Genomic DNA, 20,172 nt, shown 5'->3' on the forward strand with positions numbered 1-20,172 from the left:
TGCTTATTATTGCTAACTTTTATTTTGTACTCAAGGACACAGTCAACCAGGAAAGGGAGGTTCTTTTGTGCTGACAAATAAATGTATTTAAAAGCTAACAAACATCCGAGCAGACTTTCATCCAGCCTGCCAGAGAGATGGGAAATCACGGAGTTACTTGCAGCTATACAAAGTTAGCATAGCACAAAGTAAATGTAATGTAAATATATCCAAATCCTTCATCTCCAATCCTTGATGCTGAAAGGATGGGATCTTGAGAACACTGAAATCACTGTCAAATGAAACTCAGACCACATTAGCAATGGTTTTAAAAAGGGAGCAATTTAATCATTATAATACAGGGTATTTAAGAAGTTTTTAGACGTGTAAAAGAAAAACAGCTTAGTGCATTCAATTGTTACAGTCTTTACATCACTTCTTTTTTTAAAAAAAGTTAACAGTAGTATGAAAAAAGCCACCCACAAAGCCAGCTGTCTGAGTGAAGAGATCAGCAAATTGCAGCATTTGGGAATTGCTAATAAAGCTATAGTTAAAAATAAAAAGTTTATAAAATGAAAGCAGCTCGCATAGTCAAGGGTTTTTCATAACAGCTTCATTAACTGGCAAACATTTAACCAAGAGCTTAGTATTCATTATTTATTAAATTAGAAAACTGGCCAAACCTACTATGTGTGATCATTCAAAAACAATTTTTGAGTCCAAATCTAATGAAAGCAACAGTTTGCTCTGTGAGGAAAGCACATTCTGAAAGGTGGTCCGATGGCCACAGCAGAAAGGGCCCTGTCTAATGAGAAGGAATGGCAGCACCAGCCTTCACTCACGTCTTCTGATACAGCAGGCACCGTTAATGCCCCCGCCCGATTCCTACAGGAAAGCTAATGTTTAACTTTCGGATCAGTTCCGAATTGTTTTTCTGTTCGCTGAAACTGTTACACAAGGTAGAATTGCATGGAAAGATAATTCTTGCAAAATCTCATCTGCACCAGTCTAACATGCCTGATCCCGCACCTGTAAGGACGCACTGCATGTGTTTTACTGTGCACGTTTGGAACAGCATTTGGAGTTTCTCCCTGTTAAGCTCTTTTTCCCTGTGGGGTAGTATCTTCAGTCAAATCTGGACAAAGAGCAGCCACACAAGTACTCCAAGTGGAAACTGGTGTGTCTGAGTGTTTCGTGGAGGCCCAGCCACCAAGGCCAGCAAGTCCTGTTCCAACATAACAGCACAGGCTGCTTTTACACTGCAAAGTGGGTGAGCCCGGGCACAACTTTTAATTTGGGTGTAGGACCTGATAAATAAGACACAGAAGTCAATCAGGGTTTGGTTCCCTCCCCGCTTCCCAGTTCTAAGAACTTTTACTCTGCAAAATGTTTGGTCACTCAAAGCTGTCAGCTTAGTCACATGTCAAAGAAAACAGGCAATACCGCCTGTCTTACACAGTGGTAAGCTGGACTAAAGTGAGGACAGGCTCTAGTGGTCATTAACCCTTAGAAAGTCAAAGATTCACAAAGTTCCCTCCTATCAGAATAAAAACGTATTGAAATGCACTTTTTACAAGTCCTTTTTGATCAGCACTCTATTTACATTGCAGAAGTCCCCCAGCTGCAGCAGTTTGACTTTGGCACAACATCAAGCTCCATTTCTTTTGGACATTGGATCCTGTTTTGAGAGTATGTATGCCCCAAAGCATTTTCAGTGTCGTCAAGGATTGGGCCCAGTCACAGTAATTCAGACATCTTGAGTTGAAGAACTTAGTCTCCTTCAGAATGTTAAGTGGCTATAAAAGAAAAACAACAACAACAAAAACAAAACCCTGAAACTTAACAAACAGCCATATTTTAACTTTTGTTTTAGAGTAAGAATAGCCGGTTAGTTAGCCACAAATACATCCTGCCTTCTCTTTAACGGTGAGCTCACTTACCGCACACACCTTACAGTGCAGTCTGTGGGAACCATGTGTGCGTTCGTCATGAGCCACACCTGCGTTTAGACACTCGCCTCTCTGAAATCCTTTACACAGTTATCAGTAGGAAGGTATTTCATTGTCGGTATTTGTAACATGAAATCTAAAGACCTATGGTATTTCTGCTGGTACACACGATTACCACGTGCAAAAGGTGTATGGTGTGTGTGTGTGTGTATGTGTGTAAAAGATTACATCATATGTCATGTTCTGCAGTATCTTTTTATCATAGTCCTTCATGCATTTATCACAGCTCATATTGAACAATGAATTCTGGGTTGCAAAGGAGGAATTATTTTTGTCCCTGTCTTACGTAGCTTTGCCCAGTTGCAATGACTATTTTGGGAAGGTTTGGGTAAGTATTTTTGTAAGCTGAACCATATTTTAAGAGGAAACCTATGCTGAATACTTTGGTAAGTGAAAATTATTTTGCTAAATGAATCATAACCTGCCAGCTAATGTGTTTTCTAGCTTTACACTTCCAAGTATGTCCTAAGCTGTATACATGGGATGTACGCTGTGTGCTCTTCCTGGGGGACGGTGCACATGCTTCCTGCACACGTACCAGCCACTGGCAGGTGCCGGGCGCTCCTCAGCTGCTTCTGCCTTGGTTCCAGAGACAGCTCTGATTCAGCTACCCTGCTGGCCAGTGAGCCCCAGGGACTCACCTTTCTCTACCCTGTCTCCTAAGTGCTGGGGTTGCCAGGGCCAGCTACAGCGCCCACAGATGGGTGCTGGGGGTCTGGGCTCAGGCAAATACTACCCACTCACCCACTTCCCAGCCCTGCTTTCTCTGCACTCTAACAGCAAAGGCTCCATATACCACATACAATATTAACTTGTGAGAAATGTGGGTTTTCTGATCATAGTCCCTAACCATGTTACTATACAACTCAAAGTCAGACCCAGGCAGACTGCATGGAAAGGGCCACCTGGTTTTAGATGATTACAACTCCCCAGAAAATGACTGCAAAGCTGCAACAGCAATTCACTGCAGCAACAAATTTGCTGACTTAATCTTGGCTGAGTACGCATTCTTGTGTTTAGCAATTTAAAAAAAAAGCCTGCTACAAATATTTTTTAGGCTATGCATCTGGGTCTGCCTGCTGTCCTGACGTCTTCTGACCTGAGGAAGTGGAGGGCTGCATTTCAGGGTAATCTTGACTGTGACTTAAATGATGACATGACACTCTCGGGCCTGCGATGAGACTTCCACTGCTGGTGTAATGAGTGGAGCTTTAGCTCATCTGACTTTCTGTCTTAAGAGTGTTAATGAGAGGGAAGCTGGGGAAAGAGCTGTTGATGAGTAAGACTAGTCTGCAGCCTTCACTAAGGTCTCAGGGATTAAGAGAACAGTGTGCCGAGTCAGAGAGCACCCACGTAGGATGGAGAGGAAATAAGTAACTACGCTCACACACAAACTCAAGTCTGTGTTTCCTTTCCTCCCTCGGGGTTTAGAACACCACAGCAATTTCTGACAGACATGGGCATTTCATGACAACTACATTGTTTTTAAAGCAGTGTGCTTTTATCCTGGAATACTCCCAAACAAAGGCCAGAAAAGAATAAAATGATGTTCTTGACTTTCCACAGGATAAAGAATTGAAGTCCCTGGCTGAGAATGTAGTTTAGTTATGGTGCTGGCCTAGCACGAACAATCCCCCAGGACGGGAAACTTAAATAGAATTGAAGTCCTAACTTCAGGGAACTGTTTGCAACCAGTTACTTTTTTATTTAATTTAATCTATAATCCATTAAGGGACATGCCAAAACTTTTCAAATTTAAACTATATTTGTTTGTACTTTTAAGATGACTACAGAGATTTTATATTGCTTTAAGAGAGGGTCTTGCTATGTAGCTCAGGCTAGCCTCAAATTTGGACCCCTCCTGACTCAGTTTCTTAATGTTAGGATTATGAGAATATGGAGCCACATCCAGCAGGAAATTTAATTTTTTTAACCAAACCTAGTACTTAGATATTTTGGGTGACTGATCCTTGTGACAAAGAACTTATATTGTAGCTGCTCAAAACCAGACACCACCTGGGCACACATGAGTCTGCACAGGCCCTAGAACAGGCCTTCGTCTTCTAACAGAAAAAGATACTGAGTATGCAATGAGTCTTAAACTCTAGCGCAGTGTGATAAAGTTCTGGGGGACATCAATGGAGAAACAGTGTCTGCCTTCATTTAGGTTTTCTCAGAACATCTGTCCTTGTGTGTGGCCTCTCCATTCAGGATGCCTGTCCTTCTTTCTCATTTTCTTTTTGAATCGTTTCCTTATATAGGCAAAAATAAACATCACTAGAGAGACGGTTACAAGAAATACCCTTACGATCCTAAGTGTTTGTTTCCCATTTCTCTTCTTTCTTTCCTTTAAAACAAACTAAATCATTTTGTATGAAAAGTAAATAATTAAAGGAACATTAAGACATTAAAACCTGTAGAATTATCAAGCTCCACTAATAATAAGACACGTCATGACTAGTGGCACCTGGTCCTCTTACTAGGAAAAAAAAGTTTTATAAAAATTAGTAAAGGTGAAGACGAGGGCTAGGTAGATGGCTCAGGTCACTGAAGTATTTTCATAAAGACATGAGAACCTGAGTTCAGACACGAGAACCCTCGTAAGAGTCATGCACAGCAGTACACACCTGTATTCCTAGTGCTGATGTCCAGAGAGGTGGATTCTTGGAGCTTCAGAGCTCCCTGGACACATAGTACTGCTAAATCAGTGAGCTACAGGTTCACAGAGAGATGCTGTCCAAAAATATATGGTGGAGAGCAAGAGGAAGACTCTGACCTACACACGCATGCACGCGCATGGGACGTGTCAGCACATACACACACATACACATGCATGCACATACACTAACATGTGTGCACGCATACACATGCACACATGCACGTACATGCATGCACACACACGTACCACACACGCAAGTGAAGATGACTGAAGCAATAAGGTGGCTGTTAAAACACATATATGACTGATGATGAATACGAAGGCTAAACACTTACATTTCAGTCATCCGATTTAGAAAGCTTCCGCTTCACATGTCGTGGGGGTTCCCAAGTGTCACTGTCATCTGTTTCTTCTTCATCTTCTTCCTGGTCATCGACAACTTCCTCCTCCTCCTCATTCTCCTCAAATAATTCTATGCCTAACTCAGATCGCCTCTGTCTTTCTGCAAACCACTCTCTGACCTGCTCGTAGCCCATGTGTGATCTATTGACAAGTTCATCAAGGTCTTGCTCATTGAGAAATTTGTGCTTCAGGTAATAGTCCTTTAGTATTGCCGTTCCAGTTTTAAACTTTATGAGCGATGGTACCCTGTCCCAGGCGTTCATTCTCTTGCCCCCTCTAGGCCTCCCACGTGGTCGGCCTCTGCCCCGCCCTTTGGGTCTGCCTCTCCCTCTCTTCCTAAGGGAAGACAGACCGTTCAAACTACTTGAATTGGAGCTTTGATAGTAGTAGTACCATTTCAAGTTTCCATTCTTCCAAGCATAGCGGGTGTCCCCAAACCAGCTAACTATGTCTGTCCTGGCAAGCCCACTTTCTTCGGCCAGCTTGTCATACTCTTCTGGAGACGGCCACTGTGTCCGCACAAACGCACTTTTCAGTATGTGCAGCTGCTCCGGTGTTTTCTTACATATCTTGCCCGTCCCTCCAGACTTAGGTGCAGCGGCCTCATCTCCAGGAGAACTTTCTCCAGGTTCTTCTTTGGAACTACCTACATTACTTTCATCTGCGTCTTTTTTGTCCTCCTTTAAAGCTTTTGTTTTATTCTTCTCTGTAAACCAAGCATCAATTTCTCTTCTAGTAAGTTTGGTTTGCGCTCTTAGCCTATTTAGCTCTTCATCTGTAAGCACAGAACTGTTGAGAAAACTTGCCTGAAGGACACGGAGCTGCTCTGCCGTCTTCTCTTTAAACTTCTGGGGAGCAAAGTCGGGAAAGGGGCTCCAGGACTGTTTCTGCTGTGAAGGGACTGCAGCTGGGGGTTCCGGGGTGTCCTCACTGGAGTCTATGATGATGGTGGCCGAGGAGTCATTGTTGAGATGTAAGCACTGGTTACTCTTTGAGTTTCTCTGGTTGTACCTTGTGTCGCTAAACCATTTTTTGATCTCGCCTTTGGTAAGGCCTGTTATTTTCATGAGCCTGATGATTTCTGAGTCGTGCGGGAACTGGTTCTTAAGATAGCTAACCTTCAGTTCTGCCAGTTGTTCCTTAGTCTTTTTGGCCCGAATGCCAAAGGAATCTGGGTTCACTAGTGCAGTTTCCGGTCTGACACTGGGTGATGACGGGACCGCTGCCGTGGCCGCTTTTGTCTCCGTAGCAGGCTGAGCGGCGGGCACTTGGCTCTTGTGTACGCTGGTCTGATTCGGAACCCCTGCCACTGTCAGGGCGATAGGCGCCGACACTGGTAAGGTATTTGTTCCAGCTACTTGAGTAAGAACCAGGCCTGGCTGGCCAACTATCTGGCACGTCTGTAAGATAGAAGGTAGCCCGTTACTGCCCGTGGAGATGTGTGTAGGAATAACAGTTATGGTCTGAGGTACAGTGTGCACTGTCCCATTGAATTGCTTCCTCCTTGCCTCCTCTACTTCTTCCGGGGTCCAACTCACGCCGTGCTTTAGACGCTGGGCTGAAAACCAGATCTTGATCTGTTCCTCTGTGTACTTTGCTTGAGCAGAAAGAACTGTAATCTCGGACAGTGTGGGATAAGGGAATTTGTTGTAGGTGTTGAGTAGAAGCGGGTTGTTATCCAATGCAGCGTTGTAGGCAGGAATGCTGTTGACCGGGATTAAGACTTTGGGGACCAGGTTGGAGCTCTGCTGGGCAGACACGGCGGAGATCACCTGTGCTAGCCCGGGGAGAACAGCAGAGGGCGTCACGACTGTGCCGGCAGGACTGGAATGCACTCTGCTGGCGGTGGAAGCGCTTGCACTGGGCTCTGAGACCGAGGAACTCGCGCTCTCTGCCTTCTCCTCCCGGCTTGCTTTGACTCCGTTTTCTCTCTCTTCGGTAGTGTCCTCGGCTGAGTTGTGATGCACGGCGATCCGTTTGCTCTCTACCTTATTTTTCATCATTTTCATGATGGGCGTTTTACTGATGGAGATTGCTGAAGAAGAAACATCTACGGATTCTCCTTGTTCTGTATTCTCCTCTTTAACAAAACTACCATCGAAAGTCAGATCATTTATTGTTTGTTCAAAGATTGTCTGGTTATTCCGCTTCACCATAGTCAGCTTGAAATTTTCTTCCCCTGGGTGGTACTTCAGATTATGCTCAGAAAGCGCGTCATACCTTTTGGTGAGAAAGTTGCATTCAACACAAACATAGGACGAGTTGAGGACAACGTTGGGGTGCTCTGAGTCTACATGGAAAGTAAACATGTTTAGGTCTGGGGTTTGGAAAGTACAGTATTTACACTCATAGCCCCCTTCCAGCTTCCTACTCGGCTGATTGTCACAATCCACAGGGTCATCAACTTCGTCACTGGACACACTCTCTGCTCTAGCATTCTCTACGGGTGTGAGGACAGGAGGACCTTCATCCAAATCTGATACCAACTCAAGGTCTGGGTCCTGCTCACTGGCAAGGACCATGCAAGGCGTTGTTGACTTTCGTCTGCTTGCCATTTTGATTTTAGGGGGAGATCTCAGTGGTGATTTAAAAACACTGAGGCTTAAACCTGGAATCCTTCATTTGAAAACAGTGGCTTCTGGCTTTTCAAGTCCACCTTGTGCTCAACAAGTCTCGTTAGTAGCATTCCCATGGTGCAATCAAGGAAACAGCTCAGTCGGCAGATAAAGGCCTGCTCAACTGTTGAGATGTGTGAGGCACAGCTCCAACCACCTACATTGGGATAAATTCAAAGTGAGTGACTACGACTGTTAATGAGAGGATGCTATCACATGTGCTCATGTTAAGCTGTGGCATATGTCAACTGGAAGTCAGGAAAAAGGGCTCTAAGAATCTAAACAGACGCCTGTCTCCAAGTCAACACACTGAAGACCATGTGACACTGAGGAGCCAACCCCACATGTGTTTATGGAGTCTCTCAGTCGACAGACTCCGTAGAAAGAACAGAGCAGGGGCCTGCTATGGAAGCACACTATTAACACTCTGCTGGCAAGGAAGGAACTGGAAAGGCAGCCACAGTGGCATGTATGTGAAATTCAAGCCCATCAGCTAGGTCTTCTTCCTACCGGCCTATCTGGGCTCAAATGCTGAAGGAATAGAGCTGAAGCATCTTAAGGCATACGCCGTTCCCTTCACTCTCTGGACAGAACCTCATTTTCTGCTGCATCTCTTGCCATTGTCTTCTTAGATCCTTGGGAGACGACAGTCATTCCAGGAACACCTGATGGGCTTTCTCAATCTTACTACACTGTTCTCGATTCCAGGACACTTGTCTGTACACTTGACGTAATATATTTCTGTATTATAAATCACCTCGACTTATTTCCTAGTCTCGTGCTAACCATATTGCAGCAGATCCTGCTCCTGCATTTCTGTTCCTGCTCCCTACCTATACCTGCATACCTGTGGTCTCCTTATAAGTGATGCTGTGTCCTGTTCTCTTCTTTCCCCAATAACACCTTCATTATGATAGAAGTCTCCCACACTCTAGACTAAGTAAAAGCCCTCAGTATCTTCAATCTAACCCTTCCTCAGCTGAGCTGCTCCGGCTGGTGTCTCATTCACGTTTGACTGACAATGCAAGCAAGTCAGCACTGAAGCAGGCAGCACTGTCAATTAACTGGGTCAGAGCATATCACTCTAGTCAATAGTAGCTGCAACTCATAACACTGACGCTGAATCTTCGCATCTGCACTTTTAAAAATCACTGAGTTTTATATATGAAATGGGTGGATCTCATGGTATATGAATTATAGCTCAATAAAGCTATAACCTTTTTATTTTATTTTTGCTTTTCAAGACAGGGTTTCTCTTTGTAGCCCTGGATATCCTGGAGCTCACTCTCTGTAGACCAAGCTAGCCTTGAACTCAGAGATCCACCTGCCTCTGCCTCTGCCTCCTGAGAGCTGGGATTAAAGGTGTGTGCCACCATTGCCCAGCTATAAACTTTTAAATAAAAAAATGCATTCAAAAATTGCTATCAAAATATTTAAAATAAAAAATTTATTTTATTTTAAGTCAAGGCTAAGTCAAGCTTTATGTTTCTGATGTCTAAACAAATTCAAATAACTACAATTAGTGGTTTCACTTGTTTGCCACAGAATTTCAGGTGGTTTTCATTCACTAGCCATCCCTGTCACAGCTGAAGGAAGCATGCACGTCAAAGACCGGCTAAGAAGGGCTCTGAGAGCGCCGCCAGGAAACACAGCGGTGTGCTCTGCCTTGAAGGTGCTAAGGCCCCCACTTCAGCACTCAGATACAAACCACATACTCACTAGACAGACCCAAGCAGCGCCCTCGAGGCTGTGCTACCGTCCATCCCTAACAGAGAGCACACTCGACTCTGTACTAACATCCATCCTAACAGAGAGCACACTCGACACTATACTAACATCCTAACAGAGAGCACACTCGACACTGTACTAACATCCATCCTAACAGAGAGCACACTCAACACTGTACTAACATCCATCCTAACAGAGAGCACACTCCACACTGTACTAACATCCATCCTAACAGAGAGCACACTCCACACTGTACTAACATCCATCCTAACAGAGAGCACACTCGACACTGTACTAACATCCTAACAGAGAGCACACTCCACACTGTACTAACATCCTAACAGAGAGCACACTCCACACTGTACTAACATCCTAACAGAGAGCACACTCCACACTGTACTAACATCCTAACAGAGAGCACACTCCACACTGTACTAACATCCTAACAGAGAGCACACTCCACACTGTACTAACATCCTAACAGAGAGCACACTCCACACTGTACTAACATCCTAACAGAGAGCACACTCGACACTGTACTAACATCCATCCTAACAGAGAGCACACTCCACACTGTACTAACATCCTAACAGAGAGCACACTCGACGCTGTGCTGACATCCCTATCAGAGAACATCAGCTTAGCCATACACAGTATTCATAGTTCGAATCTCCACTCTCAAAAATTAAATCATGCTGACTCCCCATGGGAAACCTTACCTCTCTAAGGAGTGGACAGGGGTGGGAGCAGGAGGAGGGGAGAGAGTGAAAACTGGGATTGGTACATAAAATGAGAAAAGATCCTTTTTAAAACAAAAAATAATTAAAAATGAAAAAATCGAATCATGGGCTGGCTGGAGAGATGGCCCAATGATAAAGAGCACTTATTGCTCTTGCAGAGGACCTGGGTTCAATTCCCAGCACCCACATGGTAACTTCAAGACCACCTGTAACTTTAGTTCCAGAGGATCCAACACCCTCCTCTGGTCTCTGTGGGCACTGCATGCTGACAGTGTACAGATATCCATATAGGCAAAACACCAATACATATAAAATATAACTAAATAAACCCGAAAAAATGAAACCAAGACATTTGCAAGATATTGTACAAATCTAGAGGTCATTATGTTAAATAATTGAAACAAACTCGAGTAACAAGAGCTGCATGAGTTCTCTCACATGGAGAATCAGGATTTAAAGTTACACAAAGGGGGTAGGAATGTTGGGGTGTCATGCAAGTATAAAGGGAGCCCTGAGTAGAACAAAAGGACTCTTCGTGGAAAGGAGGAAAAGAAGGGGCGTAGGACATGTGTAGCAGGGAGGCACAGGGGACACTATTTGGAGGTAGGAGACCAAAAGAGGGCGAGATGGAGAGCACGGTGAGAGGCAGGTGTGACTAAGAACGAAGTGTAATAACTTGCGTATCAAAGTACCATCTAACGCCTCACCTGTAAGATTATACGAAACCTCAGAAATTCTAAACTAACTGTTAGAAACTAGGGTCTCCTAGTCAAAGAGGAATCATAGGGTTTCAAACTCTAAATCACACAGCTATTGATAGTGGGATTCTCAGGGTTGAGTGCGAACAATGAGACTCTGGGTTCAATCTCCAGTGCCATAAAAAGGAGAAGCAAGAGCAGAGACTCCCCGGCGGTTCCCTACGCGGAAGAGAATGCAGGCCTGTGACATACTGGAGGGGCAGGAGTAAGGCACCTTGTGACTCCATTCTTCTGGCTGTCTTTAACTGGGGTGGACTCACAGCTGGAGAGGAAAGGCAAAGGGGTTTGCTTTCTGAAAGGAGCAGTTTTCAGAAAGCATCTTTTAAGGAAAGGAGCCCTTTCTTCAAACAAAATTACTCGGAGAAGGCAAAATGTAAGTCAAATTCTGTTTATGAATGTGCACAACTAGAGATAATCAAATTATGTGAAAGAAACCACTCCCAGGAAGACAACTAGCCCATGTTTTGTCTCTCCGTGGATGCTAAGTTTTGTGCAGACACATAAAACCGTGTATTTATATAGGACATGGGGGGAAGCAAGACTAGCAGGGAGGATGGATGGACTCACAGGAGAGAGGACAGAAGGAACAAGAGGGAGAGTGTGGTCAAGGCACCCGGTGTACATACAGAAGTGTCTTCTGAAGCCCATCCTCATGCACAATGAGCGTGTCAGCAAACACATCTTTAGGGGAGAGAGACTGACTACCTAGCTGACCGTAGGAGACAGAGCTAAGCTACCCCTGACGATAGTCGGGGCCCCACTTCTACCTGAGAGGTTCTGAGAGGTGAGTGAAAAACTGTACTTTACAAACTTAAAACGCTTTCGAAACAACGTGTCCACTGCAGCCAACCCTCTCATTATGCCACTACTGTGCCGTGGCACCTGAAACCCATGGGGAGTGGATTCAGTGGGACTGTCATTTGGCGGAAGAAGCAGACCAAGTGGAGGCTGCCACAGGAAGGCCACAGTTTGAGGCCAGCCTGAGCAACTCAGCAAAACTGGTAAAAAGAAAGTGTGAACTAAACACGTGAGTGTGGCTAAGACTTGCTCTCAGGGATAAGAGCACCCACCTAGGCCACAGTAGGGTCCTGGGTTCAAGCCCCAATTTCAGAAGGGAGAAGCAGAACCCAGGGAACTCAGGGGTAGAGCAAATCAGCAGTCAGTCATGAGAGCTGCCAGAGAGACTGAGTAGCCCAGGCCCCTTACCTTTCTGACTCTTCAGAAGATTCAACATTTGGGTTAACGTCATAGGATTTTAATCGTATGTAGCACATAATAAGAGTATGCTATCAAATGATTACTTTTCTTCTTTTCCTACCAGCTGACTAACTCAGATTGGCAAGTGAGCATTCAGCGGATCTGAATGAATCCTATCCTTACATTCAGTGTGTGAGCACTGGTGACAACCAGGAGACAACATGCAGGGTTGATGCTCTCCTCCCACCACGTGGGATCCAGGGGCCCAACTCAGGTTGTCAGCTTGGCAGCAAGCACCTAGACCCACTGAGTCATCTTACCAGCCCTGGGTCTGAGCAAATTTTATAAACCTAAGTAGCTTTTACTAAAGTAGTGAAAAACATACTTATGCTATATTACAATCTACTAATCTATATCCAAGTTGTACTTTTCCCTCTGAAAATACTGACCTTAGAAAATAGATATTTTAATCCATGTTACTGAAATGACAGGCAGAGAGAGAGAGAGAGAGAGAGAGAGAGAGAGAGAGAGAGAGAGAGAGAGAGAGTCAGTCGTCAGTCAGTCTGGAGAGTTGGCTTAGTCATTAAGACTGCGTGCTGCTCTTCCAGAGGACCGATGTTTTGTTCCCAACACTCATGTTAGGTGGCTCACAACGACCTATAACTTCACCTCCAGGAGATCTGGCGCCCTCTTCTGGCCTCCACTTGCATCCCTGACCCCAAATGTAGCAGATACTAACAGAGACACACACACATAACTAAAGATAAACCCTTAGGAAGGAAACCCAAAGATTCAGCTCATCATATGGCACAAACTACACAGCCAGCCCGAAAGAAGCTGACGTAAGAGAATCACCAGTTGGGCTGGAGAGACGGCTCAGAGGTTAAGAGCGCTGGCTGCTCTTCCAGAGGTCCTGAGTTCAATTCCCAGCAACCACATGGTGGCTCACAACCATCTTTAATGAGACCAGGTGCCCTCTTCTGGCCTACAGGTAAATTGTATAATAAATAACCAAATAAATCTTTAAAAAAAGAGAGAGAGAATCACCAGTTAGTTCCAGGCCTGCCTGGTCTGTACAGTGAGCCTGGCCCACAGTTTGTTTTAGGGTTTCTGTTTAAAACACAGAGCAAACTGCTTAGCTGAGACACTTGAGGGAGTTTCAACATCAGGCTCCTTCCGCATCTAACCACACACACCTAGGAGACTGTCCTCCACCAACCCTGCTCACTGCGTTTGCCCTGAGGTCTCTGCTGCTGCTAACCAAACTGGACTCCGGGTGTTATTTAAATAGTCCCTGTTGTGATCAGAATGAAAATGGCCTCGAGAGACTCACATGTCCTCAGGTGGAGGAACTGCTGGGGAAGCATTAGGTGTGGCCTTGCTAGAGGGGCGTGTCACTGTGGGTGGGCTTTGATGATCCAAAGTGCATGCCTTCATGAGAGGGAGGTGCAAAGCTACATAAACAACTGCAGGCCACTACGGAGTGCTGAGAGTGGAAATACTTTCCTCCAGGGAAGAGCACACCAGCTGGTTCTCTGACACCAGATGGAACTGCTCAGACCAGGAAGGCTACGTTTGAGGATATATGCATACGTACACATGTACTGAGAAGCATGGGGACATATGCATATGTACACATGTACTGAGAAGCATGGGAACATATGCATACATACACATGTACTGAGAAGCATGGGAACATATGCATACATACACATATACTGAGAAGCATAGGAACACATGTATATACAGCACATATACTTTAGAAGCATAGGAACACATGTATATACAGCACATATACTTAGAAGCATAGGAACATATGTATATGTACATACACAGAAGCATGTGAACATATGCATACATACACATACACTGAGAAGCATAGGAACATATGTATACGTACACATACACTGAGAAGCATGGAACATATGCATACATACACATGTACTGAGAATCACGGGAACATATGCATACATACACATGTACTTAGAAGCATGTGAACATATGCATACATACACATACACTGAGAAGCATTGGAACATATGCATACATACACATACACTGAGAAGCATGGGAACATATGCATACATACACATGTACTGAGAAGCATGTGAACATATGCATACATACACATACACTGAGAAGCATGGGAACATATGCATACATACACATGTACTGAGAATCACGGGAACATATGCATACATACACATGTACTGAGAAGCATGTGAACATATGCATACATACACATGTACTGAGAATCACGGGAACATATGCATACATACACATGTACTGAGAATCACGGGAACATATGCATACATACACATGTACTGAGAATCATGGGAACATATGCATACATACACATGTACTGAGAAGCATGGGAACATATGCATACGTACACATGTACTGAGAAGCATGCAGCAACAATTAAAAGAGAGCAAGGAGGGGCATATGGGAAGGACATGATGTAATTGTGTCATAATGTCAAAAATAAAAGTGGGGAGGCCACAGCATCCACTCCCAGCTCCCACTCTGCTCATGACTGGATCAGATGTAAGCTACTGCTCTAGCACCCAGCCTGCTGCTGCTGCCACACCCACAGTGACGTCATGACCCTCACCTGCTGCCGCCGCCACACCCACAGTGACGTCATCACCCTCACCTGCTGCCACACACCCACAGTGACATCATGACCCTCACCTGCTGCTGCCCACACACCCACAGTGACGTCATGACCCTCACCTGCTGCCCACACACACAGTGACGTCATGACCCTCACCTGCTGCTGCCGCCACACCCACAGTGACGTCATGGCCCTCACCTGCTGCTGCCCACACACACACACACAGTGACGTCATGACCCTCACCTGCTGCCCACACCCACAGTGACGTCATGACCCTCACCTGCTGCTGCCCACACACACACACACAGTGACGTCATGACCCTCACCTGCTGCTGCCGCCACACCCACAGTGACGTCATGGCCCTCACCTGCTGCTGCCCACACCCACAGTGACGTCATGACCCTCACCTGCTGCTGCCACACACCCACAGTGACGTCATGACCCTCACCTGCTGCTGCCCACACACAGTGACGTCATGACCCTCACCTGCTGCTGCCCACACACAGTGACGTCATGACCCTCACCTGCTGCTGCCCACACACACAGTGACGTCATGACCCTCACCTGCTGCTGCTGCCACACACACAGTGACGTCATGACCCTCACCTGCTGCTGCCCCACACCCACAGTGACGTCATGACCCTCACCTGCTGCTGCCGCCACACCCACAGTGACGTCATGACCCTCACCTGCTGCTGCCCCACACCCACAGTGACGTCATGACCCTCACCTGCTGCCCACACCCACAGTGACGTCATGACCCTCACCTGCTGCTGCCGCCACACCCACAGTGACGTCATGACCCTCACCTGCTGCTGCCCACACACACAGTGACGTCATCACCCTCACCTGCTGCTGCTGCCCACACACACAGTGACGTCATGACCCTCACCTGCTGCTGCCCACACACCCACAGTGACGTCATGACCCTCACCTGCTGCCCACACACACAGTGACGTCATGACCCTCACCTGCTGCCCACACCCACAGTGACGTCATGACCCTCACCTGCTGCTGCCCACACACACACACACAGTGACGTCATGACCCTCACCTGCTGCTGCCGCCACACCCACAGTGACGTCATGACCCTCACCTGCTGCTGCCCACACACAGTGACGTCATGACCCTCACCTGCTGCTGCTGCCCACACACCCACAGTGACGTCATGACCCTCACCTGCTGCTGCTGCCCACACACCCACAGTGACATCATGACCCTCACCTGCTGCTGCTGCCCACACACACCCCCAGTGACGTCATGACCCTCACCTGCTGCTGCCCACACACACACACACAGTGACGTCATGACCCTCACCTGCTGCTGCCCACACACACACACAGTGACATCATGACCCTCACCTGCTGCTGCCCACACACACACACACAGTGACGTCATGACCCTCACCTGCTGCTGCCGCCACACCCACAGTGACGTCATGACCCTCACCTGCTGCTGCCCACACCCACAGTGACGTCATGACCCTCACCTGCTGCTGCTGCCCACACACACAATGACATCATGACCCTCACCTGCTGCTGCTGCCCACACACACACAGTGACGTCATGACCCTCACCTGCTGCTGCCCACACACAGTGACGTCATGACCCTCACCTGCTGCTGCTGCCCACACACACACAGTGACGTCATGACCCTCACCTGCTGCTGCCCACACACAGTGACGTCATGACCCTCACCTGCTGCTGCCCCACACCCACAGTGACGTCATGACCCTCACCTGCTGCTGCCCACACACAGTGACGTCATGACCCTCACCTGCTGCTGCCCACACACAGTGACGTCATGACCCTCACCTGCTGCTGCCCACACACAGTGACGTCATGACCCTCACCTGCTGCTGCTGCCCACACACACAGTGACGTCATGACCCTCACCTGCTGCTGCTGCCCACACACACAATGACATCATGACCCTCACCTGCTGCTGCTGCCCACACACACACAGTGACGTCATGACCCTCACCTGCTGCTGCCCACACACAGTGACGTCATGACCCTCACCTGCTGCTGCTGCCCACACACACACAGTGACGTCATGACCCTCACCTGCTGCTCCTGCCCACACCCACAGTGACGTCATGACCCTCACCTGCTGCTGCTGCCCACACACACACAGTGACGTCATGACCCTCACCTGCTGCTACTGCCCACACACAGTGACGTCATGACCCTCACCTGCTGCTGCTGCCCACACACACACAGTGACGTCATGTCCCTCACCTGCTGCTGCTGCCCACACACACAATGACATCATGACCCTCACCTGCTGCTGCTGCCCACACACACACAGTGACGTCATGACCCTCACCTGCTGCTGCCCACACACACACAGTGACGTCATGACCCTCACCTGCTGCTGCCCACACACAGTGACGTCATGACCCTCACCTGCTGCTGCCCACACACAGTGACGTCATGACCCTCACCTGCTGCTGCTGCCCACACACACACAGTGACGTCATGACCCTCACCTGCTGCTGCTGCCCACACACACAGTGACGTCATGACCCTCACCTGCTGCCCACACACCCACAGTGACGTCATGATCCTCACCTGCTGCTGCTGCCCACACACCCACAGTGACGGTCACGACTCTCACCCTCTGGACCTCAATAAAGATCAGCTCAGGATGCTGGCACAGGCTTACAAATTAAATGCTTTCTTTATAAGCTGCCTTGGTCATGGTGTTTTATCACAACAAAAAAGTAACTAAGACAGTTCTTAAGAAAATATGAGAATCAAGCCGGGCGTTGGTGGTGCACGCCTTTAATCCCAGCACTTGGGAGGCAGAGGCAGGCGGACCTCTGTGAGTTCGAGGCCAGGCTGGAACGACAGCCTCCAAAACAGAGAAACCCTGTCTCGTAAAACCAAAAAAAAAAAATTAAAAAATAATAAAATAAGAGAATCCCTACTCTCCCCAAAGCTTCAAGATTTGGCCAAATGGCTTGATTCTACATCTGAATTTAGCCTAAAAACAGATCAAAGAACAAAAAGGTCGAGCATGGAGACAGCTAAGTATTTGTTGAGGGAGCACAAGAACTGAGTTCACTCTCTAACACACAACAACAACAAAGCCAGTCATGGACATGGTAGGGCAGTTTCAACTCCAGTACTGGAGACAGAGGCAGAACCCTGGAGCTCCTTATCTAGCCTAATGCATTTAGCAAGTTCCAGACCAATGAGAGATCCTGCCTCGAAAACCAAAGAGGATAACATCTAAGAGATGACAGCTGAGGTTATCCTCTGTTTTCCAGCTGCACACACATACAAGTACCCTACACACACATGACCCTACACATACACACCCTACACACACACACATGCATCCTACACATGAATGCACTCTACACACACACACACCCTACACACACACCCTACACACACACACACACATACATGCACCCTACACACACACACACCCTACACACACACACATGCATCCTACACACACACACACCCTACACACATACACACATACATGCACCCTACACACACACCCTACACACATACACACATACATGCACCCTATACATACATGCACCCTGCACACATACATGCACCCTACACATACATGCACCCTACACACACACACATACATGCACCATACACACACACATGCACCCTAAACACGAATATATAAGCACCCTACACACACATCACACATGCACCCTACACACTACACACACACGTGCGCGCATGCACGTGCTACAACAACAAAAAGAATCTCCAGTTATAATTTTGTAGGAGAAAAAATTTTAGTACAACTGACCAATTTCTCAGAAGAAGAAAGTCAGACACAGACTAATTAATTCATAGAAGCTGTACGGGACAGCATAAAACCACAGAATTTAGAGTTGTTCTCTCAGTAAAGTATCTGGAAAAGATATTCAACTTCATTCTAAATCTTCTCACCTATAAAAGCAAGACTCCTCAAAAAAATTATGTAACAATTTATGTGTGGAATGTCAGCCATGCGCCAGGTACTGTGTCATGCACTAGGGATGCAGAGGTGGCCAAGACAGATGGCCCCGCTCGGTCACCAGCAATGCAGCAGGAAGCTGGCACTCAAACATAGCAACAAGAGAGTTAGCAGGAACTGTATGAGAGCAGAGCACAGGAGCCTCCCAGAAAAGCAGCCGAGACTTCTCTAGGGAACTAGGAACAGCTACCCAAGGGCAAACAATAAGTGTGCTCTTCACAGCTCATACGTACTAAGATAGCCTGATGCTATCTTTCATTCTCTCAACAATTCTTTCAGGAGAATAAGAGACAGCATTTACACATTTACACATTATAAAATTTTTCCTCTTGAAAGTGACTTTGCTAACAAGACACAACTGAATTAAGAAGCAGGAATAAAAGCCGGGCGGTGGTGGCGCACGCCTTTAATCCCAGCACTCGGGAGGCAGAGGCAGGTGGATCTCTGTGAGTTCAAGGCCGGGCTGGACCGACAGCCTCCAAGACAATACAGAGAAACCCTGTCTCATAAAAACCAAAAAAAAAAAAAAAAAAAAAAAAAAAAAAGAAGCAGGAATAAAGATCACTACTATGGAGCCGGGGCACGCTTGTAATCCCAGCACTTGAGAGGAGAATCAGGAGTTCAACATCATCCTCTGCTGCACAGTTTGTGGCATGTGACCCTGTGGTGGTTTGGAAAAAAAAAGTGCCCCCAAAGGGAGTGGCACTATTAGGACATGTGGCCTTATTGGAGTAAGTATGGTCTTGTTGGAGGAAGTATTTCACTGTGGAGGTGGGCTTTGAAGTCTCATATGCTCAAGCCATGCTCAGTGAAACAGCTCACTTCCTGTTGCCTGCAGTATCTAGAACTCTCAGCTACCTCTCCAGTTGCTGCCATGTCCCATTTGATGATAATGGACTAACCCTGAACTGTATGCCGCCACAGTTAAATGCTTCCTTTATAAGAGTCGCCGGGTCATGGTGTCTCTTTACAGCAATAGAAACCCTAACTAAGGGCTAGAGACATGGCTCAGAGATTAACAGCACAGCCTTCTTTCAGAGGTCCTGAGTTCAATTCCCAGCAACCACATGGCGGCTCACAACCATCTATAATGGGATCTGATGCCCTCTTCTGTCGTGCAGGAATGCATGCAGACAGAACACAGTATACATAATAAGTAAATAAATCCTTAAAAAGAAAGAAAAAGAAACCGTAAGACAGGACCTATCTCAATCTTAAAAGATCAATAAATAGGTCAAGAGGTGGGTCAGAGGATAAGGCACATGTCACCAGAGCATGAAGACCAGAGTTCAGATCATCGGAAACCCCCAAAAGCTGGGTAGGCGAGGTGACCCACCTGAAATACCAGAATCACACATATACACACGAAGTAGTATCATGATTATATGGTCCAATTTAATCTCCCTTGTCACTAAAGGCAGTGACACTGACATGTTGGTGAAACTCCTCCTCCTCCTCTGTTTGGA

General features: G+C 46.7%; 1 protein-coding gene across 7 annotated transcripts in view; it reads right to left on the reverse strand.

Moving 5' to 3' along the window:
- Window positions 1-20,172, reverse strand: part of Zhx1 (zinc fingers and homeoboxes 1) — a 34,583-nt gene continuing 14,411 nt past the window's right edge. For 4 of the 7 annotated variants that reach the window (XM_013122564.3, XM_013122566.3, XM_040730636.1 and 1 more), the window contains 2 exons: window positions 4,983-7,821; window positions 1-1,775 (listed from right to left, as the gene is read on the reverse strand). In XM_013122564.3, coding sequence (XP_012978018.1) covers window positions 4,986-7,604 — 2,619 coding nt within the window. In that variant the 5' untranslated portion in view covers window positions 7,605-7,821 and the 3' untranslated portion in view covers window positions 1-1,775; window positions 4,983-4,985. The remainder of the gene's footprint in view (window positions 1,776-4,982; window positions 7,822-20,172) is intronic. The other 3 variants (XM_013122567.3, XM_040730638.1, XM_040730640.1) reach the window with 2 other exon arrangements.

Source organism: Mesocricetus auratus, unplaced genomic scaffold, assembly GCF_017639785.1.
Source record: "Mesocricetus auratus isolate SY011 unplaced genomic scaffold, BCM_Maur_2.0 Super-Scaffold_100023, whole genome shotgun sequence".
Taxonomy (NCBI): Eukaryota; Metazoa; Chordata; class Mammalia; order Rodentia; family Cricetidae; genus Mesocricetus; species Mesocricetus auratus.